The 25,372-nt window shown below is 36.5% G+C and overlaps 1 protein-coding gene across 2 annotated transcripts; it reads left to right on the plus strand.

The window, feature by feature from the left end:
* The first annotated feature begins 744 nt into the window (after positions 1–744).
* Positions 745–25,372, plus strand: LOC124163928 (kelch-like protein 4). 2 transcript variants are annotated; one of them, XR_006865879.1, is made up of 12 exons: positions 745–1,087; positions 1,162–1,276; positions 1,462–1,776; positions 1,889–2,101; positions 3,435–3,669; positions 8,317–8,624; positions 9,883–9,994; positions 18,540–18,729; positions 19,894–20,088; positions 21,216–21,346; positions 21,972–22,220; positions 24,368–25,372. XR_006865879.1 is itself a non-coding variant. In XM_046541043.1 (11 exons), exons 1-10 carry the CDS (start codon positions 921–923, stop codon positions 21,304–21,306), a joined length of 1,941 nt encoding a protein of 646 aa, XP_046396999.1. In that variant the 5' UTR covers positions 745–920; the 3' UTR covers positions 21,307–21,346; positions 24,368–25,372. The 2 variants fall into 2 exon arrangements, 1 of the variants encoding a protein (XP_046396999.1); XM_046541043.1 differs by lacking the exon at positions 21,972–22,220.

Below are 25,372 nucleotides of genomic sequence, written 5' to 3' on the forward strand. Positions count from 1 at the left end.
AGTTTGTTACCAGAAAGAACAATCATGACGGCTGTTACTGAATAATATGTTTCTGTTTTTTACGTACGTAATCTTTTAAGTTCATAACGCCCAATTTATCTTTTAGAGAACGTTTAACATTCTTCATACTTATTAGATTAAAAAAAATATTTTTGAATGTTTATGTTACCATTCTTTGGTTTAGTTATGGGTTTAACGGGTTTTTAAACCTTTTTTTGATGTATAGAATAAAAAAACGTGTCGAGTCGACACACCTCGAGCGAGTAATCGGCATGGAATAATCGAAGCTTTTTAGCAAAATTAATGAATAGTGACATTTGAGATAAAGATAGCATTTTCGTCAGAATCTGGTGATTCAAAGTTTAAAGTGATACCTCATTTATCACTGTAGGTGCAGTATTAACGGAGCATATTTGGAATGACAGTAAAAGACCTTTCTGTAATAATAATAATATATACAAAGGATTTATTTCATGACTAAGCTGAAAAAGACCTTTCTGTAATAATACATAGGATTTTAAAATTTAATAAACGCTATTAACAACGCTGCAGCGAACCGAACGTAGATTATTACGACGCGAACCGTGAGTCTTCCGCAATTTATTTTGAATTCAATGTTTTGGCGCGGTGTGTGGCCCACCAGCTGGATAGGGCGGCGTTTTGGCAACACTGTTCTCCACGAGTCTTCCACTGGTGCTGTCATCGGCAACACCGTATGTCACTGTTTACAAATTTTCACCGCAGTCAACATTGGTCGTCGTCGTGTTGCATATGATTCGGAACATTGTTTTTTCTGTGAAAGAATCGGGAATTATTGGTAAGGCAAGGTGAAATCTTGGTGCGTCAAGTGACGCTTCTCCTTCCTTAGGTGCATAGAAATTTAAATTATTTGCCGAATGTGTGCGAAATCCTGACGGAAAATGATGGAGGAACCACAGTTGTTCAGAAATGAACTGTATCACAAACTTGTATTCCAATCTATTGGTGAAATGCGACAGTCTGGTGCACTATGTGATGTAATATTAGTATGCGATGGGGAAATACCTGCTCATCGATTAATACTAAGTGCAGCATCTCCTTATTTCCGGTTAGTAATTTATATATCTTTAAGTAATTTTCTAGTTTTGTCGGTGAGTTGTCAGTAGAATGATATCTTTTCAGGGGAATGTTTAACCTCGGCTTGAAAGAATCAAAAGAAGAACGCATAGTAATCAACTCAATGGATGGAGATGTTTTGCGTGCAGCAGTTGAGTTCATGTACTCAGGGGAAATATTTGTAAGTGTCAACACCTCAAAATGTTTTTTCTGCATTCATTTCAGTTATTTTTCTGTATTTTTGTTATATATACGCTTGTTTCTGATTCTTAGGGTTTCTATAGAATGTATTTAATGGTCATAGTGTCTTATAAAATTCCTTGGTTTCGAGTGGTATCTTAGTTTAAACGATGCCTTTCTTCCCAGGCACCGGATTATCTAATCTTACCACTCCTTGAGGCATCATCATTGCTTCAATTAAGCAGCCTTCGTTCTGCTTGTATTCACAAACTTGTGCAGTTATCCACTCCGTATTCAACGTTCGGGTACTGTGGTGGCCTAGCCAATAAACTTGGTTTGTTAGAACTTGGAAACTACTTTCATCGGCTCACTATTGAAAACTTCAAAACAGTCGCCTTTGGAGATCGTAAACAACAATGGCTCGATGCTCCATTTGAAACCATAGCTCCTATTCTGTGCCACTTGTCAATATTTTCTCATCCAGCCACTTTGGTGTTAAAGGTATGCATCTCTCTTAAAATAGATGTTTTTTGTTGGTCATTTTCATCTTGCTTACCTATCTATCTATCGTAATTTGTTGTAATTGAAATTGAATATATTTTTTTTACTTCAGGCAATGTTGGAGTGGGTGCTGAGTGATAAAACTGGAAGTCGAGAAAAACATTTGAAAGTTCTCTTACATATATTGAAGAATGTAAGCACGTCTGACTTGGAGAATGAGATAAAGGGACTACTGATTCATAAACCAGACATTTATAAATGGCTTTTTTCTAATTGCATTCAGTCTGAGCCCACCAAGAAAATATTAAGTGCCAAAGAATTGGAGGTGAGCAGTTTATTTCTTTGTGTATTAGTATCATTTTATTTATGGATTCCGTTTTAAGATCATGTGAAGATAATTCAATCAACCTTTCATTCCTTGTGCAATAATGATAGTAATGTGTGTATGCAATGTTTGATCAGATACAGGGTCAAACCTTTAGTCATTCCAAAAATATGTATCTCAGCCATTACAAAGATGGCCTTTCAATGGAGGTCTAAATGTGGATATTTATGATATATATATTCATTCCATTTGATGCCCAGTGAACATCGTATGAATTTCCAAATGCCCCACTTGATGTCATCTTTGGGATGTCCATTTAATAATTAAGGTTATTGTTTTAGCTTCCATGGATAAATGAATGTCATTAATCTGCTTTTCTATGTATGATAATAGAGAATTGCGCTCATTCCATGGAAAGACAAAGGAGCAGTGGCGGATCCAGGATAGGGACAAGGGGGAGTAAGTGGGGTTAAAATTCCTGCAGTAGTGGGAGTCGGAAAAAAATTACCTTTATATCTAATGTAAATTGGATACCCAAAGGGGGGCCATAGCCCCCACTCCATAGATCCGCCGCAGCAAAGGAGTAGTGGTTATTTGAAGCGTTACATTGGTTACACTTGCAGTAAATTTTTTCTGCACTGATCAGGACACTCAGATAGAATATAGCATTATACGTTATTATTTTAGCATAGTGGTAAATACTGGAGCAGGATTATCTTATTTTATCGACCGAGATCTATAAATAAAGCACTTAAATAGACCCCTTTTAAATAGCAATATTGTGACATTGCTAAAGCAACACTTCAACAATAGTATAATATAGATGGTTTCCTTTTTATGAATCAAATTATAATAATCAAATGATCTTACATGAGCAAGTGGGAAGGGTTTCTACAAATGCCGATCTTTTTTTACACTTGAAGGTTGGGTCAAAAATGACTGAGGTCACTGTCTAATATAAACCTGTGTATTACACGCAAAAAGATCAATTCTCATCATCATCTAACTATTTCTTAACAGCATAAATTACTAAACTGATTCATGTCACTGAAAACATACAGAACAAGATTGTAAAGATTGAGAAGGTTGAACTCTAAAATATTAAAGTTAAGTCAATCAGGAATTTTAGCTTAGTCATCCCTCATTTAATCTGATATTGAGTGATGACAGTATTTTTAAAATTTTTTCAATTCTTTTATTCAAGTAATTTATCATACCGTGGAATTCCCACCTCATGTGGTCCTGCAGTATGTGCTGTCATTGGCCATTTATGCTGATATTTTGAGCCAATGAAGCAGTGAACGGATGTAACTCGTTCGACTTTTATCCGCAGGTAGTGGTGGTTGTCGGAGGACTGTCTCAAGATGTCCCAATGACGACAGCTGAATGCTATGTCGCCTCCGTTCCATCTTCCTCTTCGTGGACTCTCTACCTGCCAGATAATGACAGTCTTCATCCTGAATCGGGAACCTCTCTGAGAAATGTGATTGACCGTGTTATCCCGCCAATGGCCTTTCCTCGAGTGTATGCTGCTAGTGCTTTCTTGGATCATGAAATATACGTCATAGGTTTGTGACTGTTTTAAATCTTCTAATTTAAACATTGAATTTTATGGGATTCTGGGCATTTAAAAAAGAATATATATGTACAGTACACTCCCGCTTATCTGGGCAAATGATGGGGAGAGATGGCACGAATAATCGGAAAACACAGATGACCCAAACTTTCACTTAAATGCCTTGCAATGTTCATAATAGGGAGGTTTCCTATTATTTTTTCATTGCCTAGATCGAAAGATTTATTCTGTTATTTAAGAGTGCTTCCTTGACTCAATGAGAGCTATCTTTGCCAGTTCGCGATCTTTTTAGCGGCAATAACATGGTTGTACTCGTATTATTAAGGTTCAATGAAGAAAAGAAACACCTGGAGTACGTATTTCACGCTTTAAGATTTTTAAATGACAATATCTATTTTTCGCGATTAAATGACCTGATTAAGTGACCTTGGGGCGAGGCTCTGAGCGCTGATACGACGCAACTTTCCGACCTTAGCCAGTTTTAATAGGTGATTATTAAGAGATGTTTCCCTGAGCTCTGTGCCTCGTTCATGCATTGGTTACCTCAGACAATGTAAAACTCCTATCTACTTGTGTAGAAACTAGGTCCCTGTGACGTCACGTGGAGTGGCATCGCATGGGTGCCAATCTGGCCTTTTTCAAATGAGGATAAAATTGACCCTTGTTATTCGTCTAAACCGGTATTTCTAAAACCAAATAATTTGTATATTTTGAGTACACCAATGGTGGGTAACGAATCGCAATCAATGCCTTTTGTTTTCTTTGATGAAGAAAACTACCCTTTTTGCCTAAAACAAACAATATATTATTATTTATGCAGTTATTCTGTTATTTAAGAGTGCTTCCCGGACTCAATGAGAGCCATCTTCGCCAGTTTGGGATCTTTTTAGCGGCATTAACATGGTTGAACTCGTATTATTAAGGTCCAAAGAAAGGCCTGGTTTCGAAAACCACACATCAGTGGCTGTGTTATCACGGTTATAGAAATGTGGTTTGCACGAAAGCTTCAAAACCACTGCTTGACGGCGGAAACTACTCTGGTAGGCACCACGCCACGTAGTCGCCTCTTGCACAAGTTGCCCGGGTTGCAACTGGTGCGGGACGTGTATGCATGGTCACGGAGTGTGGTCGCTCACTGTGAGGCTTGGAAAACAGAAACATGGTGCTCCCGTGAATGCAGCTAGGGAGCTATCACTTCTGTTTTACGAAGGGGATTATAACGGAAACAATAAGCCCGGTGTATCCTTGCATTAATGCAGTAATTCCGATGATTTTGCGTCCGATTTTATTTTTAAATAAAGATTGCAGAAAATATTGACTGAGAGTGAAAATCATGCACGGATAATCCGCAACACGGATATTCTGCAGCCAGATAATCGGGAGTACGCTGTATTTCGAATGCATATATTTATTAAACTTAAAGGTATACGAATGTGAAACTCCACACACGTATTTACGAACCTCTCAAGTACGGATTACAGATGTTTAATTTGTCCTCCATCAGCGACATGAACAATATCACATCAACACTCAAATTCCTCCCATGCTCGGCATGTTCTTTGTGACTAATGTTATGGCATTACGGATCCAGTTCTACATCTAAATCTACATAATACCCCGCAAGCCGCCTAAAAGGCGTGTGGCAGGGGGTGTTAGGACACCAGCCGTTTACAGCTTAAAAAAAAAATTAAGTGCTCAAACGAAGTTGGGACTAGCGTTTATTAAAGTCCTTTATGGTTCGGGGGAAAAACGAATTCGCATATCTATCCGTTCGGCAAAATATCTCTCTTAATTTATCACTTCTATCGGACCTGGAAATATAGTGTGGCTTTAATATTATGTTCTCTGTGTCGCTCTTAAAGATATCCATTCTCAATTGTTCAAGCAATCTAAGCCTAGCGCGCAGCCTCCGAGTCTCCAACGGCTCCCAGCCTAACTCGCTTAACATCTGGGTAACACTGTCTGTACGCCCGTAGCAGTTTTTGACGAAACGCGCAGCCTTCCTTTGAATTTTATTCAGTTCGCGGATTAAGTCTTTCTGCACCGGATCCCATATGCTCGCTGCATATTCAAGGTGCGGTCGGACGAGAGCGAAATAGCACCTTTCCTTTACTTTCTCATCCAAAAATCTTCCCACAATACGCTTGACAAATCCTAATTTCTTCAGGGCTGTGCTGCAAATATTCTTTATATGTGATCCCCACGGGAGGCTCGAGGTTATCGTAACTGTTGTCCCAGCTTATTCCATAAAAGTGAGGTGTAGCTGACTATAACAAGTCTAAAATAATATGAATATGTATAATTCTCCAAAAACTTCTCTTCATTTCATCATACTTAACTCCATTAGATTGAATTTCATACAAAAAAATATAACTGATAACTTCAGGCTTGACTATGTGAAACCACTCCATATTGTAAATAAAGGAATAAATTTTGTAAGGTTCGCTTGTGCATTCACTACACAAGTGAACCTTACAGAGTTTATTCTTTTATTTACGAATAAAAGTGTTTGGATTAGAAGGGGAACGAAACATTACGTGAAGACAAATAACCTGCATCACAAGTTGAAGGTCCCAGCACTGCGTTTGTGGAAGAATCCTGATGAAGAAGCATTCCCTGGTAGATTCAATCGACTCTTGCTAAAATTTCATGAGAATTTTCTTGTTGTTGAGTAGAAAGTTATAGATTTCAATGATCATTTGAATCAAACATAATGAAAAAACATAAAATCGGTCAAAAAAATCTTCATCATCATCATTTGTCAACAATCCCAAGATTGGTGTGACGCAACTCTCCATTTCTCTCTCCTATCCACTAACCTTTTTGTATTGATGTATTTCTTCTCTTTTACATCCTTTATAACCTGTCCTTCTACGATTGTTTTCATCAGGCCATCGTGCCTTAAAATATGGCCAACTAGATTTTTCCGTCTTCTGCTTAAGGTTTTTAGGAGGCTTCTCTTTTCTCCCACTCTTCTTAGCACTTCCTTGTTACGTACACGGTCAATCCATTTTATCTTCTTCATTCTTCTGTAGCACCGCATTTAAAGTGTTTCCACTCTTGACTTCTCTGGGAAAAAAAATTTACGGCCTTAAATGCAGGATGCAGAAACTCTAAAGAAGGATAAATTTTACATTCCTTGTATGTGGAATGAATAGGAACCTCTAAAAATAAACATGAAATCCGGAAAAACATTAAATACGAAAATGTTAAACCGGTATCCGACTGTATTCTTTTCTCCATTAGCTGAGCCGATGAGCAACGATCGATAGTTTGGACAAAATAATACGTTATCCTTTTTGAAACACCTTGTATTTTGGATGATATAATTTATTTTTTATTGAGGCTTTATCATTCGCTAGTGACTTTGGGGACAGTTTTTTCATATTGCTGGTAGAGGTGGGCCTTGTTTGTTTGTAAATTTGTTGGATTTGTGGTGAAAATCAATCATTGGTTTCTGTACATCGTACCACCACATTCTTCATGCATTCAATCACCTCAAACGTGCATTGAACTGGAGAGCATGATGACTGGTTTTTTGCTTATGTCAATATGTTAACTTATCCGAAATAGACAGGGGGGTGTATCTTAACTTATGCTTGAAGCCAGTAGACTCTTGTCAGTACAGACGCCCTTATTGCAAAGTTCTTGTTTTTACTAAGAAAAAATGTTAGTCCTAATGAAAAATGTTGGCCCCGACTATTTATTCTCAGCCTTCTATGCATTTGTACCAGATGATGATGTGCAACGTGGAAACCTAGGTCTTACATGAACTATTTATGTTGAAATACAAAGTTTTCTTCACTCTTCATTACTCTAAACTCAGCCCACGATTAGAGGTAACCTAGGACTTGGATGAATGCAAGCTTTTTTTGCCTCACATGCAATGTTTGGTCATGACGAGCATGATGCACCCACCCCCAGCAGGCTTCCCCTGCTCTTTTCAATGCAGCTCCACAGAGGGAGGGTTTCTAATTTTAAAATGTAGAAAAAAAGGCATGGTCTTATGTACAAATTGAATTGGAACGTTCATATACAAATTGAGGTCAGAGGACCTCTTTAAACACAACATTGGAAGTAATTACACTATCCTCTGTTAATACTTGTTTAGCGTTTTCCTTAGTATTTACAAAAAATTTTGAAAAGATCTTACCCTTGAGAATGCTACATAAAGTTGGCCATGAGAGAATACAGGGTCAGGCAGGAATAAGCCAGCTCTTTGCAAAGTCTGACCCTTGTTAATAGTCATCGCATAGGAAACCTTAATGGGAAATTGTCTGCGAGTCAAATTAAAAGACATGGTGGGATCCGACGGCGTTAACTGTATTCTTGTAATAATATGTATCTGAAAATAAATTAGTATCAATTAAATATCCTGAAATAAAGGTTTGCTCTGCACCATGGAGCAAGTGCGTGACGTCAAGATGGCGGATCGCCTCATCTCCTAAGAGAAATATCAAGGGCCATTTTTAAAACCAATTTTAGGAAACAATAGCAATATTTAGGAAGTAAGATATGCCGTCGCATGTTCTCTGATAAATTCTGTGCATTTTGGTACCTCATTTGTAGAGTTTGGTTGCGTATAAGTTGAGAAAAAGGTATCTATGCAGTAGAAATAATATAGAGGATTGGATTGCAGGGGGTGAGAGTGGCTGGGTCGAAAACCCTGGCTGCCTGTTCCACATGCAGACGGAAGCGAGCGTGGAGTGCTACAACATTGTTGGTAACAAGTGGAGGGTGCTCCCGGGGATCCCTCTTCCCAAGCACATGCTGGAGGACGAGGAGGGGAATGATTGGCTCCGATTGGTGGGCGCGGCTGCCACTTTTGTCGAGGGGGATCTCTATGTGTGTGGTGGCAGGGTGGAGGTGATAGATTGCAATCAGGAGGATGACCACTCCCCACCCACCAAGTGGGATGTGTCCTCAGGATTCATCGGGACGACTTGGGTGAGTGAATCGAATCATTTTACCATGAATTCCTAGGTGTAATGTGCACTCGTATAGAATGTGCAGACACCTGCAGAAACATGACGACTGAAATTCAAACTCTCATTGATACACGTAAGCGATATGTTGGATGCTGGATTAACTGGTGCTCAAAGTCCCCGGAAAATAGCTTGCCAATCGGGTGCTTGTTGTGTCGGAAGCTGAAAGTGAAGCTCTACAATTCCCATATTCACCTTTACTTACAGCTTTTGTATTGCTAGCTATGTATTCTATCTCTTTTGTAGCTATTTTTGATGTGCTTGACTAAAAGAGCTTCACATATTCCCATCAGCAGAGTTAAGCATAGGTATAGTTGATTGTAGAATTTAGGCAATTTATTTTCTTATGTTATTATATCAATATAAAACTTAATCAATGACTGATGGCTATTCAGTATCCCACCTCCATATTTGACCACAATTTAGACAGGGTTTTACCAAAGCAGAAAAATATCTACAGCTATCCAGTCGGTGGCTTGTTCCTGAAAATTTCCCTGATGCACAGTCTGAAGTATTCTAATAAATTTTCATCTAGCATAGTGAAGTACAGTAAAAATTTCATCATAAAAATGAATGAATTTCATGAATTTTTGAGCATGCGATGAAAAAACACCATTCTTTGATTACTAACTTAACTGAATAACTAAAAGATAGTGAATTGGTTTGTTCATTTGAGCATCTCTGGTGAAGAATTATTTGGAATTCATTGGAGGAGACAGTCTCTGAAATGGATAAACAAAGCAGATTTTTCAGTCAATTTGGATGGTAGCTTTTTCTGAATGATTTCAGGCTTTGTTTTCCTTCCCTTTATGAGGTTAAAAAGTAATTGCAGTGATATAGCCATAGTAAACTTGGTTTAATGTTCAATTCAAAGTTCACAAGAAATGGCCCTCATGTGTCTTAGTTCGGTTACTACGAAGTAAACTTCCAGCGTCCTCAACTTTGTTGTACATACACGGGATCCTCTGATATAACATTTCATAATGCCTGCTAATGACTAACAATCAATTTAGCTTTCTGCAAAATGCAGATGAATTATATGGCTAATTAAATGAAATGTTTGCTTTTACGATTAATGCGGATTTACTACAAAATATTGGTATAGGCAACCTGCATACCTTCCAAGCACCCCAGAAGCAAATTTTTTAGCTATACATATTTCTAGTTCTGGAATAAATATTTTACTATCTCAAAATTTTCTTTGTCACTATTCATCACAGGTTTTCAGTGAGTTGAAGAACAGATGGAGGAAGTGTAGCCCAATGCATCAGTCTAGGGCATTTCATGGAGCAGCATCAGTGAATGGAGTTCTTTATGCTGTTGGCGGAGTAGGTACGTTCACATGTGTTTTTATTTATCTCCCGAGCAGTGCTATTAAATAAATAAATATATTTTAAGGATGAGTCGGTTCTTAAATTTTTTCAGTTCTTGGTACCGGTCTGGTCCCCCCCAATCGGTTCTAGATACTTGGTTCCAAGGATGAACTCTTATCATCTGAATTAATGGTAAATTTAAATGAACAACCACAAGAAATGAATGAAAATAATATCACTAAAGATGCAAATTAGCAGGAAAGCTCTGTAAAAAAACTTAAGATCGTCTCCATAATTTTATTTTCAAGCAATAAAGTTTAAATAACATGTTGTTAAAGAATGCATCATCATCATCATTGGTCAACAATCCTAGGATTGGTTTGACGCAGCTCTCCACTCAGTTCTCCTATCAGCTAATCTTTTCACACCTACGTATTTCTTCTCTTTCACATCTCTCTTTGCTTGTTCCATATATTTTGTTCGGGGTCTTCCTTTTCCATTCTTGCCTTCCACTTGTCCTTCGACGATTGTCTTCATCAAAGAATGCACGATCAACCAATGTGTCGCATTACATCAGGCAGCCACTGGCTCTTTCTCCAGGTTTTGATTTTAAAAATTCAACATTTTTACCCCAAGTTATTATTAACCCCTTCCACTTCAATTTATTTTCCGAATATCGTGCACCTATTCTCTATTCATTTTTTTCAGTGGTTCTTTTTAAGATGGCAGGTAATGAAATGATAATTTAATAATTTGTAATCAACGTAGAACCGTGAAATAAAATGTGATTATTAACCCTTTCACTCCCAAGCGGCCGATATATCGGCCGCGGCCTTTCTGCCCAATACGCCCAAGCGGCCGATTAATCGGCCGCTTGCTTAGAGCAATACTTCACATAAACTATGATGTGTTATTATTTAATTTATTTTTATAATAAATCTATACATATTTTGCTATCCTTAGGTATTTTTTATATAATTTAATTTATACTTTAAATATTTTAATGGACGCTATTTCTTTAACTCTTTGTAAAATCTGACTCATTTTGTCGAAATTCTTACGCCACTTTATAACTAAGGGAAATTAGAAAATTTGTACGTCATTGTTGCTAATTATCGTTTATAAGTTATATTGAGGATAAATTTTAATAAATATTTAATTTAAATGTTCTTTTTCTGTAATTTTTATGTAAACTGACAGCTTATTGAACTCCTTTTTTTCCTCGTAAATTGCCGCCACGGCTGAATGACCTTATGATGTTCTCAACAAGCTTAGGCACGCTTTTACGCGTGATTTATTGTTATTCACTTCACTACATCACGTTCGTCTTTATTCATGTAATACATTGGTGCGTATGACTCCGTTCTTTCCACGACGTAACATTTTATCTAACCTCTATCTCCCGCCCGCTGCAATTATACTTCGACGTCTCCTTATTACAATCAAATCCTTTTTCGGCATCGACATACATTTCAAAGGAATCGTCTTATCTGACTTACATTATTACATTTTATTCACAAGGAAACAATACTTCTTGTTTACAGGAAGAGTACACAAAGGGTAAGATTATTGTGCGTGGGGCGCGAATAAAATGTTTTCAGCGAACCTCAGCAAGTGGCCGATAACGTTGCCGAATAGTCCGTGAAAGTGAAGGCTTCACAGTTTTTTATCCCAATCTTCCTTATCTACATAAGTGATTCATTGTGTCACTGCTTTGCTGACACCTACTTTGTGGGCAACTTCTGAGAATGCGTCATCAGTTACAAATGTAATGGTTTGCATGCGGAGTCCCGACGGCTTAGTTTGCATCAACTTGCGCGTATCAGAGGTTGGATACTTTTCTTCGCATGGTGTTTTCTGTGCATTGAGTCACTTGAATTTGCGATAAGTTCATCATTGCAGCGAAATCTGCGTATAAAAGTCTTGTGCCTTTTTTTAGTGGTGTGAGTGATATTTTTCCAAAAAAAAATATCACCAATAATGGCTGGACCGTCACTCGTAACGGACAAGGATATTTTGGAAATTTTAGACAGTTCATCCAATGCAAGTGAATCAGACTACAACGAAAGTGACAGTGAGTCGGGGAATAATAGTGATGGAGATCAGCATTCGTTTCAGTCTTCGGATGAGCTGGACACTGACGAAGACAGTGACAACGGAGAATGGAGGGAAGTACAAGCTAATGAAGAACAAATACCCACTAAGTTCAAGTTCCAAGAAGTAAGAGGACCCAAGAAAGCCCCACCACCTAACTCGCCACCAATTCTTTATTTTAGACTTTTTTTTACGGACCTTCTTTTGAACCTCTTCGTCACTGAAACAAATAGATACAGTGGAACCTCGTTAAAGCGAGTACGGGCTATAGCGACACCTCTGCTATAACGAGACATAGCCGATGCACCGTCAATTGACCCTATAAAAAGCGCGTTAGAAAATTCGTTTTTACGAGACCCTTTAGGTGTTGGCTCTCGCCATAGCGAGGGTTTCACCGCCGGTAGTCTTTCATCAAGACTCCTTAACCTCTGTAATTCTAGCGATCTGTTAGAAATGAAGTTAATGGAGTACTCAGTCTCAAATTTATGTGGTAAACTGTCGTTCGATAAATAAGTACCGTATATCTCCGAATATAGTCCCCCCTTTTTTTCCAAAAATGGCCGCGGAAAAGTAAGGGGGGGGGACTATAATCGAGTGTAATCCAATTTAGCATACTAAAGGTGACCATAAAGTAATAAATAACGGCATAATGGCTAATGTTCTCGTAGTCTTTCTATTTGAGTATATTTATGAGGATTATAATCGGAGATATTAGTAAATACTGCCACGTTTTACCGGAAATTAAGACAATTTTTACCACAAATGTTGTACAGATACGATTATTCCGATTCAAATAGCATATCGAATATGCGTTTTCACGGAATCCATCGGGTAGCCGCTAATTTTTCTTGGAAAAGAATTGTTAGAATAATTCAATCGACACTGATCACTTAATGACGCAAAACAGTAAATAATTAAAATGAAAACTAAACACACACTATCATTACATTAATCGAACACTAGAATTGAATCAATAGTATATGTACCCGTCGCTCATTTAATAACTACACGATTTAAATAATTGCGAAAAATAAACAGATAAAGTGAACCTTTCGTGACGATTTAGCATTTCATTGCGTCCGTAGCTACTATACGTCCGTGCGGTTCGTGTTTACAACCACTGCCTTTACCGCCTTCACAGAACAAGAATGCGCAATAGGTGATGCATTTGTTTCTGAAAAGGCGCAATAATCGACGACTTTAAACCAGAAGCGCCGGCATTACTGCATTTGATCGAAATACAGCGACTCAGCATCGAAAGTGTAATCAATTTATTGAGGAATATCTTCAATTCGTCAGGGTAAATAGGATCGATAAATTACGTCGCATAACGTTTCGCAATTATTTCCGCGATATTTTCTTTATTAAAAATAATTTTACGTTCAACAGTGAGGTGATGGATCAAGTAGAAAGATGAGGATCAATCCTGCCGCAGATTAGAGGCCTTCAAAGACAGAGTTTCGATGCCAATTTAAAAATAGCCGTTGCAGAATACGCCGTAAATCATAGTATTTACAGCGCTAGCAAAGCGCTAATACATCGCGGAAGTCATTTCGGGGGTCTCGATGCGGCAATTCAAAGAATTAGAGGAAAATATCGTCGAATTTGTGCGCAAATGCAGAGCAGAAGCTCTTTGTGTAACTTATGCAATGATTCGCGACGAGGCATTGAAAATTGATATAATTTTTTTTCAGTTTTAATGTTTGTTGGAAAAAGTTTATTTCTTAATTTTATTACTTTGATATTTGTAAGTCCTGTAGTTTAATTGTTTTGCTTAGCAGGCATTTGATAGCAATATTTTTATAATATTTATAATTTATTTAACACAATTTTATTTAGATTTCCTAAATTCTTCAGGTCACTTGGATTTGTGATGACTTGATGGGTGTGTTACACTGGATCTAAGGAAGTTTCAGGGCCAAATGCAATACTGTTTATGGGCTTTAAGTTAAAGCTTATATATTGACATTGTCTGTAGTCATTTGGAAATCAAAAATATTAATAATTTGTGAAGGTTTAAAAAATACAATAGCCTTGGATACTTAAAAAATTTCTCATTTCTTCATTACATCTGGTTAAGGAACTATAAATTACTGATACATGCAATGGATCACAACATGTTTTAGGAATAGTTATTTTGTTGTGATGGAAAATATGTGAACAGATTTGTTCTTAATCTTCACAGAAAATAATAGTTTTTATCGAATCTAGAATCTTAACTTGCTAACCACAGAAAAATTGCCTTCCTTTACATTTTAAAATTTTTCCCAAAACTGAGGTCTCAAAATTGGGGGGGGGGACTATATTCGGGGGGGGACTATATTCGGAGATATACGGTAGTTAATTTTGGTGAAAATATTGTGGCATAAGCATTCGCGAATGCTTCATCTTCATTTATTCCTCGGGCGGTAGAAAGCAGTCGGCAGCATACCCGCACGTCCGTGAGTTGCGTGAATAGAAAGCATTTGATGGCAGTCACCATGGCCAAAAAACACCAAACACGTCTAAGCGAGAAAATAAAAATAAAGGAGTAATATGAGAGTGTCGAAATTAATTTATCTTCCTATTCGCTCTGCAAAATTAAAACAAAAATAAAAGCGCCCAAGGAATGCAGACGATGAAGAGTTATAAGAAGCTTTGTTCGGGTGGTTTTGCCCACTCAAATACGCGGGAACTTCTGAGAAAGGGGCTACGCCTAAGCCTAAAGCGGAGTATTTCAGGCATAGATTGCAAATCGAGAATTTTAAGAGTGCGGAAGGTTGATTATACTAATGCGAAGCACCAAAGCGTTATCTCCCCTCATTGCTGGTGATGCCTGCGAGTGTAAACCCGAAGTCGTGGAATAAAGGACTCCAATCATAATTATCTTTAGAAGTATTCCCCGCGTCATATAACATAGACGAAACTGAACATTTTTACATACAACTCCCCGACAAAACCCTCGCAGTATGAGGTATTTCTTGCAATGATGCCTCTAAAGGTAGGTAGTGTGCCTGAGCGATGATGTAGGATGTACGAAGCAATGATACTCAGCGTGAATTGTCCGGATGGACGTATTTATTCTCCGTTGCGGATTTACAAGGGTGAACTATTCGCATCAGTGGTCGCAGTGGTACTGGTGCTCTCTTTTGTCACATGGGTAGCCGAGCATCCCCTGGTGGCCGCTGGAAGAACTCACAGAACAACTAACTCTCGTCTGCAGTGCCGTGGTAAACTCGGTGCATTATTTCAAATACGTCACGAGCGTAAGACTCAAAAAGAAACTTTTTTTCAACAACGGCAATTTTAATCACATCATTTTTCAAGCTTAGCAAACTTTTTACCGTAGATGATGAAGATATTACATTATCTGATAGAAAAAGTCTTCCAAGGCGGGAACGTTATGCAACCTTCCACCGTTTTCGCCTGTAGAAACAAATGTAGTGCGTTATTTCACTTCACTGCCGCGTAACGAACAGAAGCAATAAACATACACCTATAGAAACATTTGAGGCATTAAATAACCACGATACTGTTTTATCAGGAAATTTTTGAATTTTCAGTGGAAAATACCAAAATAATAGAATGATCACGTAAATGAACTAATTAAGTGCATAGAAAAATGGCTTCGTCGGTTGTGCATTGGCATAATGATTGACGAAACAATGCTCTGTATGATTTTTATTCAGTACCGCGCTTATAAATTGTTTGAATAGTTAGTCGTTGTTTGAGTAAAGAAATTTAGTGATGCAAAAAAACATCGTTTTTCGTCTGGATTTATGCTTACGTTTATCGGATAGATGTTTATCTGTCGCCGCACCACTCCTGTTCTTGTATATCTGTCCGCAACAGATATATTGGCTATCATTTGCTCCACCTCCGGTAAAGCGACAATTCGCTATAGCGAGTGTTTATTAGTGCACCGTGGGGTGTCGTTATATTGAGGTTGCACTGTATGCAAAACAAAACATTACCTCTCATTCAGGAAGATCATCACCACCACTGAAGTGGGAAACAGTTACAATTGCGGAAATGAAAGGATTCCTAGCCTGTATTTTGAACGTGGGAATTATACGGAATCCCACCATAGCTTCATATTGGTCGACTTTGCCTTCTCAGAGTACCCCTTGGTTCGGAAAAATGTTTCCGCGGAATCGCTTCCAGCAAATTTTGCGATTCTTTCATTTGGTTGACCCTAAAAAATGTACGGCCCGTAACGATCCCAGATATGACCCTTGCATCAGGTACCAACCCCTTGTTGACCATGCAAATAATGTATTTAGATACCATTATACCCCTCACGAAACTCTGAGTGTAGATGAAAGTCTGGTAGGGACAAAAAACCGTACAAGTTTGTTGCAGTACCTGCCAAATAAGCACCATCACCGCTGGGGAATCAAATTTTGGATGCTGTGTGATGCTGTATCAAACTATTGCTAAGGTTTCTTTATTTACAAAGGTAGATCAAATGATGAAGAAAGGATGGAGGTGAAGGAACATGGGCTGGGATATACAGTGGTACTGAAACTCCTTCAGATGAACAATTATTTATACAAAGGCTACCATGTTTTTGTGGACAATTTTTTTATGTCAGTTCCCTTAGTGAACAAACTTTACCAAATGGGAACATATATTACAGGAACTGTTGGAAAAAACCGAAAATTTCTGCCCGAGTTTTTCAAAAAGAAGTTCACCGTTGGGGAAAAAATGTTTTGCCGTTCCGGCTGTATTCTAGCCAGTGCATTTAGGGAAAAAAATTCTCAAAAAGGACCTGTGATCCTTCTTTCAAGTAAGGCGACTGCAAGGAATAGTGAAGTGACAAAATTGAGACAAGGCTGCGAGAAAAAAACTGTGAAACCGGAAGTAATTTTGGAATATAACAAGTATATGGGAGATGTAGACTCTTCAGACATGATGCTCTATGTATATTTAGATGAAAGGAAAACATTAAAATATTGGAAGAAAGTAGCGTTCAACATTATTGGTAGGATGGTTTTGAATAGCTACATAATATATGAGGAAAATTTCAAAGAACCTGGAAAGCCTCTGACAAGACTTATGTACACAGTTAGTATAATTGAAAACTTAGGAGCTGAGTGGTTGAATTTCAGGGAAGAGTGCGAAGTGAGGGGCCGTATTTCACCGGGAATAAGGAAACTGGGTGGGAGAAGAGAATACAGATGCTGTGTCTGCAGCACAAAGGAACAAAGAAGAAGATCCAGAACAGTGTGCATCAGATGCAGCAGGGGTTTGCATGGGAAGTGTTTGCATAAGCATAAGTGCTAAAAGATTGATTGTGAGCAAAAGGCAAAATTTATTCCTACGTGATAGTTTAAACGTGAAACTAATCAAAAGTGCACCTATGTAGTTATTTCATTAACAACTTGAACAAATAATGAAAAATCCTCCGTGAAACAATTTTCATCATAATTTGTTTGCCTTCGTTTTTATAGAAATAACATTGCATATATAAGTCATTCATTTGTTTAAATAAATGCAATGTTAACATTTAAACAATTCCTTGAGCTTTAATTTAAAATAGCAATAATTTGTATTATTTAAGGCCTAGATATATAAATATATACATATTTCATTGTTTTTTCTACAGAAGACTGGCTTAGGCACTGCTCAAAAGTGATTGTGACAGATTTAAACAATTAAACTTTTATGACAACAATTTTTTTTGTTCATGCATAAAAAATTAGATAGATCTATCAAAAACTAAATTTTTAATGTTATTCAATTTTCAATAATAGCAAAATGAAAAAAATACTATGAATGAATAAGCCATAAAGTTAAGTTTTTCATAAAAACATTTTAAAGTTTAAATTTTATAAATTTATTATTGCAAAACTAAAATTTATACATAATGATAATGAGCATTTTTGAAAACGTCATTTAATTTTACATATGGTTGATTTTTTCCATGTCTATAAAACCTAAAATAAATCCATGAGAATTTTTACGTAAAGTGGTAATAATTTCATTAAAAAACCCTTGGGAATTTCGGGTATGCATATTGCAAAATGCTTGGGAGTGAAAGGGTTAAACATGGAGAACACAGCTATCGCTACTCGAATAAGATCATTTTAATCCTCTCAATGCATCATGTTTCATTAAACATGAATTATTTGTGTATGCTATGAATGTTTTAACATTGTTAAGCTTTCAAAATAATTATATTGTTCCTCAAAATAGGGCTATAAACTTACGAAAATCTGATGACGAGATACACTCGTTATTGCGCGGTTTGGCATCGCAAGTTCATGACGAGCTAGACTCGTCACTACAGTGCAAGGGGTTAAATATGTATCTAGTTGATCTTGTTCGTTCTCTTTGCGTAATTTCTGTTCCTAACTTTGGTTATAAAGAAAAATTACTTGTACCCCTTCGTTTTTCACCCCTCATATGTTGAAAGGAGTACAATTGATATGTTCCGTGAATATTACAGCACTGGGGTAACGGGATGTCTCCTTGAATCATTCTCCTAGGTACATTGAGGGAAGGTCACTTCGTGGAATGTTTGGACTCTGTCGAGTGTTTTGATCCGTGGAGTGGGGTGTGGACAAAAGTCAACCTAATGCCATCACCGAGGGCATATTTTGGTTGCACGACATTCAGCCGATACATTTATGTCTTGGGTGGTCATAATCTGGAGTGCTGCACGGACACCGTCTTCAGGTAATGTGTCTTTTTCATAGATGTTAATTCATACATATGTTTGCTTTATCTTCATAAAAATTCATGTTTTTGATTTGCTCCACCTGTAGTTGTGCATATTTTTCTTGGCTTTCTAATTGGGCTTTCAATTGCATCTTACTTTTACTCAATTCATTGGTAAACATAAAATAATATTGTTATTTTGGCAATAGTCATCTCACTACTCAAGTATTCTATCGAATCATCACCACTTATTTAAAAAGACTCTGAAAAAACAATAATCTATGTGCCCTTGTCTTATTTCTCAATGTTCATAAGAATTTTGTTTTCTTTGAAATAATTCATATTTTGTGTCATATAAGTTCTCAAACTTATAACTCTTTTCGGGATTCCCATTGGATTAATTTATCCATAACAGCCAACGTTTCAAGCTCTGACTCATCCTCAGAGCTGAATGTTGTTTACTTTGTTTGTGGATGCTATGTCTCATTGTTAAAATAAATTTAGTTAGTTAAAATGCATTTTTTTAATATTTTAACATAAAAAACCACAGGTTGGGTAGAATCGCAGTTCACAAAAAAGATTAAAAAAACACTCACAGTAAGTACTAAATTTTCGGTGGCGCATTACCACCTTCCTCAGAGTTAGGTAGGAGACTGTAGGTAAAGGATAGTTGAGGGAAGGGGAAATAGTGGGGGGGTAGGATCCAAAGGGGGGAGGGGGAAAGAGTGTGCTGAGGCAATTAAGAGATTATCGGTTGATATTTAAGCCGGGAGGAAGAAATGCTTTAAATAGCCATATGTACGTTAATTCGATGGAATTAAGTTTGAGTGGGTGGTCTGTGGGGGGAAGGGAGGCCATTTTTAAAAATATTATTTATTTAAGAAGTGTTTACCCACATCATTTGTCGGGAAAGTATCAAATCATAAGTTCTTATATCCTTATGTGTCTGATTCAAGTCTTTTTCATCAAATCCTACCTAAAAAAAAGTGCATATTATAGGCTAGGAAATATAGCACATATTATGACTTGGAAATTTCTATGAATTTTAGCCTTTGAAACCTGTAATTGGACTTGGATGTGATATTTATGTTCAAGCACCCTGAATTGCACGGTTGATATATTGTTAAATCTTTCATGATGCGTTTTGTAACCATCTTTCATTGAACATATTTGTGCATCCAGGTATGATACATTCAGGGACAGTTGGCAGGTCATTGAGCACCCTTTGAGGACTCCCGTGGACTCAATGGCTGTTTGTTCACTCAAGTACCCGGTGGATACTACCAGAAATTCCAAGGCTCATTCCTACATACTGGGAGGGAGGAACAGCCATTCTGGGATCAGGGATGCAAACATTTACAATTTCCACACAAGCAGGTAATATGATGATGGCTTTGTTTTACTGCCTAGTCTATGTTGAATTTTTCCCTGCACTCAACTCTTGTTTACTATCTCTGCTAATGGATGTAAGTCATGTCATATACGTACAATAAAAGTTGTATATTAAATTATTTAAACACTCTATTTTACCGAATGAATTAAATGATTTGATAAATTTTAAATCCTCTTAAAGCCAGGCCAATGTATGACTCATTTCCAAGTATGGAATTGAGCTTTTGAAATCTTGTTTAGGGAAGCACAGTCTAGTTAATTATGCTATCAAAATAATACAGTGATTCATTATGGTTTCGGATACCCTTTAACAGTGGTAGTGCAGAGAAAAATGAAAAATTATGCTTTTGTTTTCTCGCATCGAATTTAAACATATAAAAATGGATTAGCAATAAAATTTCTGGTTCTTAAGGCCATTAGATATGTGATGTCTTGGACACTTTTTCTCCTCTTGTTTCAAATACATTCCAAGGAAAGTAACCATAAATTATATTCAATATTATGTTTATAATTCAATACTCAAGCTCAGTATAAGATAAAATGCTAAGAATTCATCTTAATTGGATTTTATGAATGAGAATGCATTTTTAGATAACAATGAACGTGTTAGGCACTGTATTTGTTTATCTGATTATATTTTATTCAGTTGTATACCATGAGAACAAAAATGTTCAACTTCTATAACTGTAAGGCATGCTTTGCACTAAATACATTTTTTATGAAAATCAATTCTCAAATATTAGGGGGGGGTTGCTATATTTGGTGCAGGGATTATATTTGCAGAAATATCTTAATTACAGTGTTAATTTGGGGCAGTAAATACATTTTTTATGAAAATCAATTCTCAAAAATTTAGGGGGGGGTTGCTATATTTGGTGCGGGTATTATATTTGCAGAAATATCTTAATTACAGTGTTAATTTGGGGCAGTAACAGTAATTAATATTTAACATTGGTGTGGATGCGTACAGATACATTTTAATTTTGATTTTAATGAATTATCATTAGTTAAAATCATTTGCAATCACCCTCTTAAAAATGTAATGACTGACGAAGCAAGAGAACCATCAATGAATATGGAGCAGTAGTTAATTGTAGTCCAATTTTTTACAGGTGGCATTGCCTTCAGTCTATGATAAATACAAGAATTGGAGCATCTGCCGCAATTTTAAGGTTACCTATCAATGTTCCTGCATCTATGTAGAAGTGTAATGAGTGTTGAAGTGCATTTCTTCTCCCTTTGGGTACGTGTATATTTCAGTATATGTGACTGATATTTGGTAACGTTTCCTTTAAGATGAATCCCTGCTCCATCGCTATGAAATCATTCTTTGCTGATGCATATGTAGTCAGAGGTACGGAAAAGTGGCAATTGAATTTTTTATGTGAATGAATGGCATTTTTTGTCTGTTTTTAACCATTTATATTGCAAGTCTGGAGTGCAATAAATTCCAATTCATGCAATACATTCAAGTTTCCGTGAGAATGTTTCAATATGTTAGGTATGAACTTGACAGTAACAACAACTCGAAAACAAATGACTCATTTTGCAATGCTAATTGCGGAATGAATGATACTTCAAATGCCTAGAGGGGGTCAACAATGTTATCATCACATGGAAAACAGACCCCCTGAATTTGAATCTCTTCTTTTTGTAAATTCATACTGTAAAATTTTATTTATTCAGTTAGCATTTTAGTATTATTTCAGTTACTAGCATACAAAATTTGATTCTTTATCTTTCTATCTTTCTTTTCTTATCTTTCTATTCTATCTTTCCGTACCACTACTGATGATACTTGTGATTTTTTGATGGGCCACGGGAACACTTATGCTGAAGTTTTCTGTTATTTTTCTATATTTTTAAAGATTTGAGAGCATCAACCATCATGCTTGAAGCTCGCAAAGATGCTGTTTTTGTGAAAAGGCAATTTGTATCTTGTCAGTGTGAGTGATTCTTATTGCTTTAAAATGGAGAAAAATGTTGACAGCCCTTATAAAACATTTGTTCCTATGTGATTGGAAGATGGAGATGTTCATAGATGATGAAGATACGAAGAATTTATGAGTTCAAATTCAAAGTTATGCTCTTGTGGATAATGTAAACCAGTGAATGAGGTATAATTTTTCTTTCTTTATATTTCTTTTCAACTGTTGTACTTCCTCCAGGAGATGTACTGTTGAGGATTTCTGCTTGCCAATGTTTTTCACATGCACTACCAAAATGCCGTAGTCTGCTAATGAAATAATTACCAATGGCCTGCTATATTTGGGTTCCGTATCCATTCATTGTTTTCTCAATTTACTTTAGTACCACTGCATATTTTATAATGAAAGTTAACCCTTTCGAGACGGCGGAGTTTTCGTGTTAGCATGACTGCTGTACTGAACCCCTAGAGATTCTTCATTCTCGTGGTACGGAGCATTTTTGGAGGATATTCTTTAAGAAGGGTCTCGCTGAACCTTTGTGGACCCCTCCATGTAGGGACTTCGCATTATCTCCTACTCCGAGAGTAGTTGTGCTCCCTCCTTTCCGGGTTTACGACCATACCTGCGGCATTGGTTCGCGGTCAACTTATGTATTGCTTATATGTATTTATCAAATGGATAATTGTTGCTTGCACGTATATTACAGACTTTGAATTTAATTCCTCATTTTTTTCTGAGCATTGCTAAATTTTAAACGAAGTTCTAAGGCCAATATTAACGCATTTAATGCAGCAACAATTTCCATGTTGATGTTTGTACATAACTTGAGATATAAGTTAATATTTATCGTAGAATTTCATTTAAAAATTGTAAACGCTGCTCATAAGACGAATAATTCAATTTTTAGTTTATTTTTCTTGAGAAATAAACAAATATTTATTTCAAAACCTGACTGGATAAACAATTGTATGACCGCTGTCCCTTACCACTAAGAGGGGTTATAAAAGACAAGGGGTCCGGGTACCTGCTCTCGGATTCCGAGGGTAAATCCTAAACCCCACAGGGTTGGGTCCCGAGACAAAGACGATGTAAACCCGCGACCGTCCTAAAAGGGGGAGAGCTAGAAAACGTAAATATATATGTACAGCTTTCGTTTTCCTGGGTATGAAAATCTCACACGTAAATATACGGCTGTCGTCTTCCAGGTCAGGAAACATCCACACGTATATATACGTGTATAGTAGGGAAAAGGTTAACAGGAGTTAGAAAGGTTCACTTCGGCCTTAAGAGATCCATTGGGTACTGAGTTGTTCATTTTTGAAATTAGTCCCTTTAATTTTTTCACCTTTTTTTCCATTCCTCAAAAGTCTGTCCTCGATAGAAATTGTTTGCTTCAATTCCTGAAGTTAGGACCCTACCAATTTAGAAAGTCAATGAGTTTGTTTTAGCCCACAAACAATTCAAATTTTGACCTTTTCCAATTTATAACTTCACATCCAATGATGTAATTCTTTTATATTTATTTATAAATTGCTGTGTAATATTAGTTCTTTTTTAACTAAATCTTGTTAGAAATTTTGCTTTTATACAGTAGACCCTTGCTAATCTGTACTATATGAGGTAGGGGATTATACATATCTGTTAAAAGTGAAGTCTGGATTACCCAGGGAATCTCATGCAATGGAACCTAATGGTATTTGAAGAAACAAACGCCCAGTTACTCATGATTTCTTGCCGTTTAGATGACATTGGAAATTTCTCAGAGTCGAATTGCATATTAATATAAAGTATTTAACTAAAAGTAAAATGCATAATATGTTATTATTTAGAATGAAGGGCAAAAAGACACATGTGAAGCTGCTTTATCTGCATAAGTGGGATTCCTGATTTTGTGGAGTTCCAGATTATGCGGGTCCGGGCTAGTAAGGGTCTACTGTGTGTCCTTAACCATACATGTATCATTTGATATTCATCCATTACTTTAATTACTCTCAAGTAAATGAAGTTTTTTGTTCTGAAGAGATTTTTTACTTTCACATTTTACGTTAGGATATTTTTTTTTAACCCTCTAAAAAAAATCGAATTATGGGTCCTTGGGGCTCAGGTTCCTGTTAATTTGAAGTGACCAAATTTTAGATATGAATATATAAACTTTAAGGATGTGTCGAGATAAGAAAACATAACTTTTTTCAAAATCTGTAAAATAAAAGGCAGCATTATTTTTCTTCCATTCTTGCTGAGATGCAATTAATTAAAACCATCATTATTATCATTTTTTAATGCCGACTATGTATTGTGATTTAAAATATAGTAGAATATTCCATTTCTTTTTTCAGGCAGTGATTGAAGAACAAATTCAAATTCTTGTGAAAATCACTTTATTGTCAACTGCATTCCATCCAGCTATCCTGTATCCAAGACTATTCCATTTTACTGTCACAGTTATATTAATTTGTTGGAATAATTTATTGCAATTGAAATGAAATTGGTAACATACTATTCAACCCATAGTGCAGACCTCTAATGATGTCTCTTGTTAGAGCTTCATAAAATTTCTCCTGGTTGTCAACAACAATAATCTTGTACTGAGATAAGTTTTTTTTTTTGCTTTTATCCGTCACAGCTGTGTGTGAGATGTATTGTCTAATGAAGCATTGGGAGGGAAGTGAAAAGTGCCTTAGATTTAACATCTAATGTTTGAATACAGCACCACATAATGGTAGTATAAGCTTAAGTGTTTTGAGGATACCTGTGATTCTGAGTTGGTAGACCTTATTGTGGCTGTATGCCATAAATGTCATAAGGAAACTGTCTTGTTTGGGTGCTCGACTTGGTGGTCAAATAAATGGCTTGAAGAATGGAAGCCATATATTAGTGCCAGTGATATAAAGGTGATCTTTGTTAGGTATCTGCATAGTTACAGTGGAATTGGAGGACTGGGCAAACTTCAATTTATCTAGTTTTATGTAGGTATCCATCAAACATTGCCCTTTTTGTGACCTAGTCATATTCTATTGAGATATGTAATATGTACATTTTTATTATTTTGTGATCTAGTCCTATGTAATGCATTGTTATTTATTCTATTTTGTGGTGTAGTCTAAGTGCAATGAATCTGTGATACTTACTGCAAGTGAAGAAGGAGTCAAGTGTTTCAAGAAAATGTTGTTGTAACAAAAGGATGGAAAATATTTCTCCTAAGGATTCATGAACGCTACTGGGGAATTAACGTTGTGCATATTGCGCAGTTAAAACAGTTTCTAAACATTCCCATGTTGTTTTGTTTTTTTAAATGTAATAATTCAAACTTTTCTGTGAATATATCTGCTTTATTTTTGTGA

This window comes from Ischnura elegans, chromosome 8, assembly GCF_921293095.1.
Source record: "Ischnura elegans chromosome 8, ioIscEleg1.1, whole genome shotgun sequence".
Lineage (NCBI taxonomy): Eukaryota > Metazoa > Arthropoda > Insecta > Odonata > Coenagrionidae > Ischnura > Ischnura elegans.

Bases quoted from the DNA above. Each gene is read 5' to 3' on its own strand.
- LOC124163928 (XM_046541043.1), top strand. From the start codon at position 921: ATGATGGAGGAACCACAGTTGTTCAGAAATGAACTGTATCACAAACTT. The intron at 1,088-1,161 runs GTTAGTAATTTA...ATATCTTTTCAG, and splicing joins GCAGCATCTCCTTATTTCCG to GGGAATGTTTAACCTCGGCT. The intron at 3,670-8,316 runs GTTTGTGACTGT...ATTGGATTGCAG, and splicing joins TCATGAAATATACGTCATAG to GGGGTGAGAGTGGCTGGGTC.